This window comes from Hemitrygon akajei, chromosome 5, assembly GCF_048418815.1.
Source record: "Hemitrygon akajei chromosome 5, sHemAka1.3, whole genome shotgun sequence".
Lineage (NCBI taxonomy): Eukaryota > Metazoa > Chordata > Chondrichthyes > Myliobatiformes > Dasyatidae > Hemitrygon > Hemitrygon akajei.
The window spans coordinates 163,993,786-164,003,594 of NC_133128.1; the positions used below are offsets into that span (position 1 = coordinate 163,993,786).

General features: G+C 37.9%; 1 protein-coding gene across 1 annotated transcript; it reads right to left on the reverse strand.

The window, feature by feature from the left end:
• Nucleotides 1–157: 157 nt before the first annotated feature.
• dusp19a (dual specificity phosphatase 19a) lies at nt 158–9,080 on the reverse strand. The gene is made up of 4 exons (XM_073047053.1): nt 8,724–9,080; nt 7,653–7,699; nt 6,618–6,770; nt 158–1,370 (listed from the first exon to the last, which is right to left on the reverse strand). The coding sequence occupies exons 1-4, from the start codon at nt 8,944–8,946 to the stop codon at nt 1,182–1,184; spliced, it is 612 nt and encodes a 203-aa protein (XP_072903154.1). The 5' UTR covers nt 8,947–9,080; the 3' UTR covers nt 158–1,181.
• Between the last annotated feature and the right edge of the window lie 729 nt (nt 9,081–9,809).

Here is a 9,809-nt window from a genome sequence, read left to right on the forward strand (position 1 = left end):
CTGTGGACTGAGTCAGGATTTTGTGTGATAGGGAGCCAATTTTATTAGGAATCTGATAAGAAGATTTTAATCTGCATCACTTACATCCCCTATATTTGCTACACCAAACAGGACCCAAGAAAGGAGATTGGTACTTACTGAAAAGGACACCCAAAAATCAATCTTAACAACTGGATATTTTATTGCTTATACACTGGTCATATCATTACATGTTAGTACATTTTTAATCAAAATACTCCAAGCCATGAACTTTTAATATTAACTTTTAAAATAATATTCGTATGAATTTGAATCTATTTAAGACACTCAAGTAAATATAAAGAATCTGCCTCAAGAAGTCATCTTTTTTATCATTTATGATTTTTAATGGCAGGTGAATCCATTTGAACAAAAACTCCTGCTTGACACATTTGTAACCATTTATACTTTACACTAATTTTATACAATTTCTTAAACTCAACGGATTATGATTTCTTCTAAGTTAGTTTCATTTCAGTACAATATCGTGGGCCAAAGGGCCTGTTGCTGTACTGTACTGTTCTATACAACACACACAAAATGCTGGAGGAACTCAGCAGTCCAGGCAGCATCTATGGAAAAGAGTAAACAGGTGACGTTTCAGACTGAGAACCTTCTTCACTCTCAATGAAGGGTCTGGCCTGCTGAGTGCCTCCATCATTTTTGTTGCTTGGACTTCCAGCATCTCTAGATTTTCTCGTCTCTTTACTGTTCTATGTTTTATTTGTCGAGTATCTAGCATTGTAAATATTAACCATTAAATAAACAGTTCTACAAGCATAAATAATTAAAGATCCATTGCTCCAAGATAATCTAAAATAAACAACAACATAAGTTTTACAGTACATATTTTTCTAACAATAAACATATGGTATCTACAGTTTTGTTACCAAGCTGTTGATTGTATAAATCACAGCAACTTTCTTTTACTTTGCTCAATATTAACCCTTTTAGTTTTTTGTAGTTTGTAATTTATCAACATTCAAACCAGCATAAATACATTATTTATATTTACATAACATTAATTTGGGAAACATTAACAGTAAATACAGCTAAAATCAAGTTGAAAATGTACAAATTGCATTAACAGCATTGCTCTCCTGTCAAAAGTATGTAGCATTCATACAATTCAGTCCTTCTTATTCAGCACCATTTTGTTCTATTCATTTCTTTGTCTGGTAATTCTTCAGTTGCTCCATAAACCCAGGGTTAGGATTGATAACCTGTCTTGCATTCTTCACTTCTGAGAAAGCATCATTAAAGCTGAGTCCATATAACCACATGAGATAACCTATCACTATAGATGCAGAACGAGACACTCCAGCATTGCAATGAACCAGCACCACACCATTCTTGAAAAGAATATGACAAACAAGGCAAAGTGATTAAATGACTATCAACTCACTGTCACTTAAATAAGACCAAACTTAGTTCATATATAACGTAAATAGTACAAAATGTTTTCAAGGTAGCTACCTAATATTTGGCTTTTCAAAATTATTCTCCCCAAGGTACTTACCTGATTTTGAACGATTCCAGTGCCATTTATTTATACAATATAAACCTCGTTAATGGGAAATGATAACTACAGGTCTGCTTTTTGAGTATCTTACTACTATAGAGTGGTGGCGCGTGGCCTAGTGGATAAGGCATCGGACTGGTAATCTGAAGGTCACTGGTTCGAGCCTCAGCTGAGGCAGAGTGTTGTGTCCTTGAGCAAGGCACTTAACCACACATTGCTCTGCGACGACACCGGTGCCAAGCTGCTTGGGTCCTTGTGCCCTTCCCTTGGACAACATCGGTGGCTTGCAGCTTGGGCAACTGCCGGTCTCCCATACAACCCTGCCCAGGCCTGCACCCTGGAAATCTTCCAAGGCACAAATCCATGGTCTCACGAGACTAACGGATGCCTATATACCGTAGATTCCGGATTTTAAGCCGCTACTTTTTTCCCACATTTTGAACAGCTCTGAACTCTGCGGCCTTTAATACGGAGCGGCTAATACATTATTTTTTTCATGCCGCCAAAAACATTTTGCCTCGTAACAGTAGACCAATAAAATTGATGAGTAGTTCACAGAGGTCCAATGAAATTGTACGATAAATCAAGCGCACTTTCACAATTAAATTATTGTAAATCAGTCATTTGTACTCACCCTCATCAACATGGAAAACACTCGAAGAAAAGCATTGTGCTGCCTTTATGGCAGTTATTTAGTTTATAATATTTTCGCTTAGTAATTCATTTTCTAGTTAAAGTTAGAAGTGTTTTAACTATATTTGTTTTCTGTACTACATCGCGGGATGCTATGACGTCACACCCGGTTTCGCCGCGTCTTGTGGGAAAAATGCCGTTTGCGATAAACGGGAAGGCGGGGGGCGAGCGGCGGAGCCAAAACGCTGCTTTTAAGTTAAAGGCGATCAATAACTTTTCCTGGTAGGCTGCAGTATATATATTTTTTACCAGTCGTTAGGAGATATTGGAATGTTGTTCAGTAAAAAAGTATACGCAACGTATATTTAAAAGTAGCCGCGTTACAGGCACGGTTCGAAAAAAAGCACTTGCAATATGTATTTGTTTATGTTACCATATGGATTTAATTAAAAGTTAAAAAATCCTCACGTGTAATATCTTTCTGTGTAAATATCTCATATTACAACGTGGGACACCTGCGGCCGAAAATCCGGTGCGGCCTAAAATCCGGTGCGGCCTGTACAAGTAAAAAATTGATTTTATTTCTAAAATTAGAGCCAGCGGCTTTTAATCAGGTGCGCTCTGTAGTCCGGAATCTACGGTAATACTATAGACTATGATACCCAACAGCATATCAACAGTAAAATAAGCACTGGCTATATCTTCAGATTTAATTACAGAATATTGCTGTTTAGCATTCCAAACATCCTCAACAAAAAAAAAAAATCAAACTGCATGCTAATTGCTTTTGATTAGGACTTCAAGCTGGCTGGTGACACAGTGGCATCAGCGCCGGTCTTCAGAGCGAAGGCTCCAGCCGGCTCCCTTGCACACTTTCCATCCTTGCTGGGTTGAGCATTGAGCTAGCAACTAGGCCTTGTAAAAATTAGAAAGCCTGCTAAAAAAAAAGTGTCATCATGATGGTTTCCCGATGACTCCACTCGGAGTTAAGGGCTTTCTTCTTCAAGCCTGTGATATTTTATTTGATTCCTATACATTCTCAGCTCTTACTCTAAGATAGAATTTATGATTTTGTATCTTTCATTTCTTTTTAAAATGTACCCAAAATACTATTTGATTTCTCGATTAATATTAAAGGTATTATATCAAATGCATCAATATCAAAATTGGATTAATGTTCCATGTACATGCATTACTTTACTTTTATTGTCACCAAACAATTGATACTAGAGCGTACAATCATCACAGCGATATTTGATTCTGTACTTCGCGCTCCCTGCAGTACAAATCGAAGTAAATATAATAAAAAATTTAATTATAAATCCTAATTAGAAAATAGAAAAGGGAAAGTAAGGTAGTGCAAGTCAGGTCCGGATATTTGGAAGGTACGGCCCAAATCCAGGTCAGGATCCCTTCAGCAGTCTTATCACAGTTGGAAAGAAGCTGTTCCCAAATCTGGACGTATGAATCTTCAAGCTCCTGATCTTCCTCCCAGAGGGAAGAGGGACAAAAAGTGTGTTGGCTGGGTGGGTCGTGTCCTTGATTATCCTGGCAGCACTGCTCCGACAGCGTGCAGTGTAAAGTGAGTCCAAGGATGGAAGATTGGTTTGTGTGTTGTGCTGGGATATGTTCACGATCTTCTGTAGCTTCTTCCGGTCTTGGACAGGACAACTTCCATACCAGGTTGTGATGCACCCTAGAAGAATGCTTTCTACGGTGCACCTATAAAAATTAGTGAGGGTTTTAGGGGACAGACCAAATTTCTTCAGCTTTCTTAAGAAGTAAAGGCACTGGTGGGCCTTCTTGGCAGTGGATTCTGCTTGGTTAGACCAAGTCAGGTCATTTGTGATATTCACCCCAAGGAACTTAAAGCTTTTGACCTGTTCCACCTGCGCACCACTGATGTAGATGGGGTCATGCGGTCTGCTACTCTTATATCTCTTAACCTGTTAAAAATAATTATTTGGCAAGGTCTCTTCAGTTGAAGTTAATGGTGGAAATACATACTGATAAAAACATACTGATATAAATCTTCAATGCAAATATTTATGACATTACAGTCACATCTAAAACCTATACATCAGTCTGTCATGTTCTGCAACTTGATGGTAAAGTAGAACCCAGCCCTACCATCTCCCAAACTTAACACCATTACTACTGCAGTAATGGATCCACTTTCTCCCAAAACAGGACATAAATAGTCTCCATCAATCCTCCTCTACTGTTCATAAACTCACAGAACTGTACAGCATAGGAACAGGTCCCTTGGCCCACGATATTACGCCAAATTAATTAAGCTAATGGCACCTAATCCCTTCTGTTGGCACCATATCTCCCATTTTCTGCATATTCATCGGCCTATCTAAGACCCTATTAAACACTATATCATACTAGCCCCAGCACTACTCCTGGAAGTGCATTCCAGGCACTTACCACTCCTTTGTCTAAAAAAATTTTGCCCTGAGCATTTACTTGGAACATTCCACTTTCAACTTAAATGCAATTCCTCTAGTGTTAGAGAGTTCAACACCGGGAAAATATATCAGCTGTCTGTTCCATCTCTATTGCTCATCATTTTGTAAACTTCTGTTAGATCTCCCCTCAGCCTCTGCCATTCCAAAGAAAGCAGCCGAGTTTGTCCAACCTCTTGTCATGGTACATGTCCTCTAATCTAAACAGCATCCTCGTAAACCTCTTCTGAACCCACGCCATAGCCTCTACATCCTTCCTATAATGGGCAACCAGAACTGACTGAAATACTACAAATGCAGCCTAACCAAAGTTTTATAAGGCTGCATTCTAATTTCCTGATTCTTAAACTCAATGACTTGATTAATAAAAGCAAGCATGTCATACGCCCTCTCCAGCACTGTCAACTTCCAGGGAGCCATGGACTTGGACTGCAAGATCCCTTTGTACATCAACAATGTTCAGGGTCCTGCCATTAACTATCCCTTTACATTTGTTCTCCCAAAGTGCAACACCTTACACTTCCCTGGATAAAATACCACCTGCTATTTTTCTGTCTATATCTGCATCTAAGGGTCCTGCCATTAACTGTAATCTATATCCTGAAGTATCCATTGGCAACTCTCTACATTTTCCATAATGCCACCAATCTTTGTGTCATCAGCAAACTTACTAACTACCCATCAAGTCATATGTTATCCCAAACAGCAGAGGTCATAGTACAGATCCCTACAGAATGCCATTAGCCATGGGTCTCTAGTCAGAATTAGTCCAATCAACCACCCTCCTCTTGCTTCCTATGAGAAAAATAACTCCAAATCCAAACAGCCAAGTCATCTTGGATCCTTTAAAAAGTTAACGAGGAATACAGAAATAATTTAAAAATAATAACATAACAGGGAGGCAAAGTATTTTTTCCTTTTTCCTAAAAACTTTTCCATAATACTCAATTGAAACCAATTGTGTTTCAGATTCCATGTCAGGTCTCAGCGGATGCTGGATTCAAAATACAATTCCTTAGTGACTTTGCTTCAGATCCCATGAGACAGATGCCCAAGGCTTGCTACAGAATAAATGGCTGTGTGCGTAGGACTGTTGACAAAGTCACCATCATTCAGCCTAGTGTTTTTCTTATACTAACCTTCCCATGACTTGACAAGGTCCTCTCCTTTAATCATAACTCAGAACGCAGCACACCACTATCTAGATCTTGTCAAATACATAATACTCAAGCTAAACTACAATTTTTATGATTATTCCTATACTTGTCGCACATTATCTTTCACCCCTTACCCGGCCAATGCAATGCAAATCCTATCCATCACACCACCTACTCACTTCTGCAAAATAATAGAAAAAGCAGTGTTTCACAATGAATAGGAAAACATTAAGAGAAAACCAATAGGAAGCAGAACAAAACTGATACAACAAGATGGATGTATGTGCACAGAGCAACATAGATACGTACGTAATATCACTGATTTTGCAAAAGTTGGAATGCTAAACAAAATACTTGATTAAATTAGTCTGGATATTTATTAGTATGTTGTTTTTTCCTACTAATGAATATTTGCTTCTCATTAAACAAATATTTTCATTTGTGATGAGGTTTTTAAACTGTTCGGTGGATTTGAAGGTAAATGATCAAACCCATTACAAGCAGTTTCACATTGCTAGACATGATACCTAAAGTCAGATAAGGAAACTATAAAAGAATTGTTGGTGGAATAGTCTTTCAATCAAGTCTTCAGTAATAAATAATAAAACCAGTTGATCACTGGTATGTGTGTGGAGTCAATTTCCTCGTACATACATTCCTTTGTCAAAGGAAAACAGAGCTCAGTGGAAAAAAGAATAAATTATGCATTGCACACGCATCAAGTGGAAATATTTTATTAATAGATTCACCAGTTAATGTGAAATGCTCTTTATGTGTTTAATTGCAATAAATTAATTCACGACCAGCGCTTCTTACCTGTGTCTTGGCTTGGTCAATAAAGTCAAAGCATTCTTGAAAGTACAAGGTGATGGCAGTGTCAGGGAGGTCCAGTATGGAAACGTTTTTGTAAATGAACTCACAGGGAAAGGCATTTTCTATGCCATAGCCCACGTTCAAGATGTGAGATATCTGAGAAAGAAAACAGGTTTTTTTGTTTAGAAAGCTATCTGTTTCACCTTTCCACCTGTGAAACGTTCGAGGTTTATATTCAAGCTGCTCTTTAGCTAGTTGCTAGCGAATGCACAAGAGTTGACTTTGCTACCGGCTTTACTTCCTGTCAAGGAGAGTCCCTCTGATCCACTTTCAAACAATTTGTCTGTTAAAAACATTAAAAGGTGCATGTACAAAGGCCCATACAACATAGAAAGAGGCCTTTTGCCCATTGTACCTGCACTAATCATAAAATACCCAGTTTACCTAAGCTTACACTAATCTCCTTTATCATCTCATAGGCTAATCTCTTGTCAATCACCCACACTATAGACAATTTACAGAAACCAATAAATCTACGTACCAGCATGTTCTTTGAAGCACGTGAAGGAACATATGCAAATCCATACATTCAACACCCAAGGTCAGGATTGAACCCCAGCGTTCAGAACTGGGAGGCAGCAACACTACTTCTGCACTGTCGGGCCGCACTACCTGCTGGTCTGAACTCTAATTTGCAATTGCATGTTATTTTTGATGTAGAAGAATATTCCAATGTACCTGAAGGAGGGAAACCCACATCAAATCTTTGTGGGATGATTAGCAGAAAATGTCTATAAAGTGGGCATTTGAAGATAGAATGTAGAGCAATGAGCCAAAACAAAACTCTGATTTGTAGATCCGACTGAGGCACAAACTAGAAAGAATTCTTTTTAAAAATGAAGTACGATTTTGATGTAAAAAGAGAATTTAACCTCTAAAGTCCAGTGGCACTCAATATGGTCCAACCAAATTTGGTGCTGATGACTCATTTCAGTCATTCACCCATTTTTAAACCAAAGTAAAACTTATTTTTTTTACCTTGTGTGTTTTTAATTTCTCATAATTATGGGCCACATCTTGTGAAGCTGGAAAAGACACAAATACAAACATTATCAACAATCTTCTTAAATTTGTGAATTCTGGACTGAGGCTAGAAATACAACCAGCTGTAGCTGAGTAAACTCACTGAACAAGCAGCTAGCTGACTGACACTGGCTTTGGGAGACTACCTTTTGAAAATCAATTGTCTTAATAAGTAACTTGATGACTGGATGGGAGAGCAGCTTTCAACCTTGTCATTTTATGCATTGAGAGCACTTAATGCCAATAGCATGAAAGTGTAGAACTTAATGCTAACGGCGCAGAGTCTAGAGGTGCATGTGATAAATGGCGTACAGATTCGTAATTATTACCGAATGTTGATTGTGCTAAACTTACATGTGAAGGTATAACTGTTTCCAATGTAATTTTGTCAAAATATCAGAATACACCAAGAATGATACAATTTAAATACCGTAAACACAAAGAATCATTCCAAATTCTGGTCCCAAAACAAGTATGATTTAAATAACTTCAGAATAATTTAAATAAACAGCTCCAACTATTATCGGTATGATATGATCTACTCAATATTACAAAGCCATAAAAAACAGGGAAAATCATTGCTTCTTAAGAGAGCACGGGATTTAATAAGCAAAACACCTACAGAAACATTTTGTTTTGCTTATTCAACATGGAAACACCCTCAGAAAAGCTCACTTATATTGTTAGATAGCACCATTATTATCGTCATTACTTTTTCAAGAGAATAACTTACTCCAGTAAACAAAACAATCTCTTACTATAAAGAAATTGTACTAGTTGGCCTTGCTATCAAGCCAATAAAGAAATGACTCCCTGAGTTTAAAAAGCAAACACGAGGAAATCAGGGTTTTAAGGGAGGCAAGAAAGATGTAGCGAAAAATAAACTTCCTTGGTAACAAACTAACAAGTTTACTTTTACCCGCTTTCAGCAATCAAACACACGCAGCTACGCTACAATGAGAAAAGGCAATGTAGTAATCCCCTCTGTGAGATTAGAAGTTATAGCAGAGGTTCTATTACGCTCACCCAGCAAAAGCCACGGTTTAATAACACCAACTTGCAGATCAAGGCTGGTATCGTGGACATATCCACAAGCTCCATCCGTTTGCTGAGCATCTTCTTCGACGTGCACTCGAGCATCTTTCAGCGTTTCAATTAGTCTTCTCCCAGTTATAGTTGTCACTCTCGTGCTCTGTTTCCTGAGCGACGTTTTGGAAAAAGCCTTGATTTCATTGACAAGCGAATGCATCACATTTAAATTGCAGAAAGCAAATAAACAAAATACTGATAATTCAATATATGATATACACTAAAAGGCAAAAATCACAACAGCATGACTTCAATGTGCTGTAATAAACATGGTCAACTTAATACAAGTAAGGCACTTACTACACAATCCGTATTGAAACCAATCCTATCCTTCTGATTGGTTGTTTCTACGTTGCGGGATACCAACAACGTTCTATGAAATACAAATTACTAAAAGAAGAAGAAGAACTTGGTTGCTCCAGAAGTATCGCCACCTACTGCAGGAAGATCGAAGTTTGAAATTACGTATACTGTATGCAGATACTGAATTTTGTTGAAATATTATAGCAAAATTTAATTGGGATCCTCCAGCTCGATAACATAATGAATACAGCGTAATCACAGATCAGTAATATATGTGGTGAAAATTTTACTGACAGAATTACCAAATTATCCTCCCTTTTGTTGGCTGGAACTATCAATGTGTTCAAGACTAAACTGCATTTAAAAACAGAGACATCAGTCCATCGACAATTCTATTTGCTGCATTCCAATTTTTCATTAGATTTGTTGCTGATTTTCACCCTACTGTCTCACAGTCCTCTGACTTGCATTCCCCTTCCGGAATTCTCCCTCTCCATCTTGGGGGATGTTGTATCTACAAACATCTATACAAGCTCACAGATTTTCACAACTACGTTGACTATACTTTCTCCCACATTGCCTCCGATAGGGTTCTATTCTTTTTCTCCTAGCTGCTCCATTTCAGTCAAATTTGCTCTGATGAGATATTCCGCATAGGTGCCTCTGAAATGGGTTGCTTCTTCCTGAATCATGGCTATCACAATGCATTTCATCTATTTC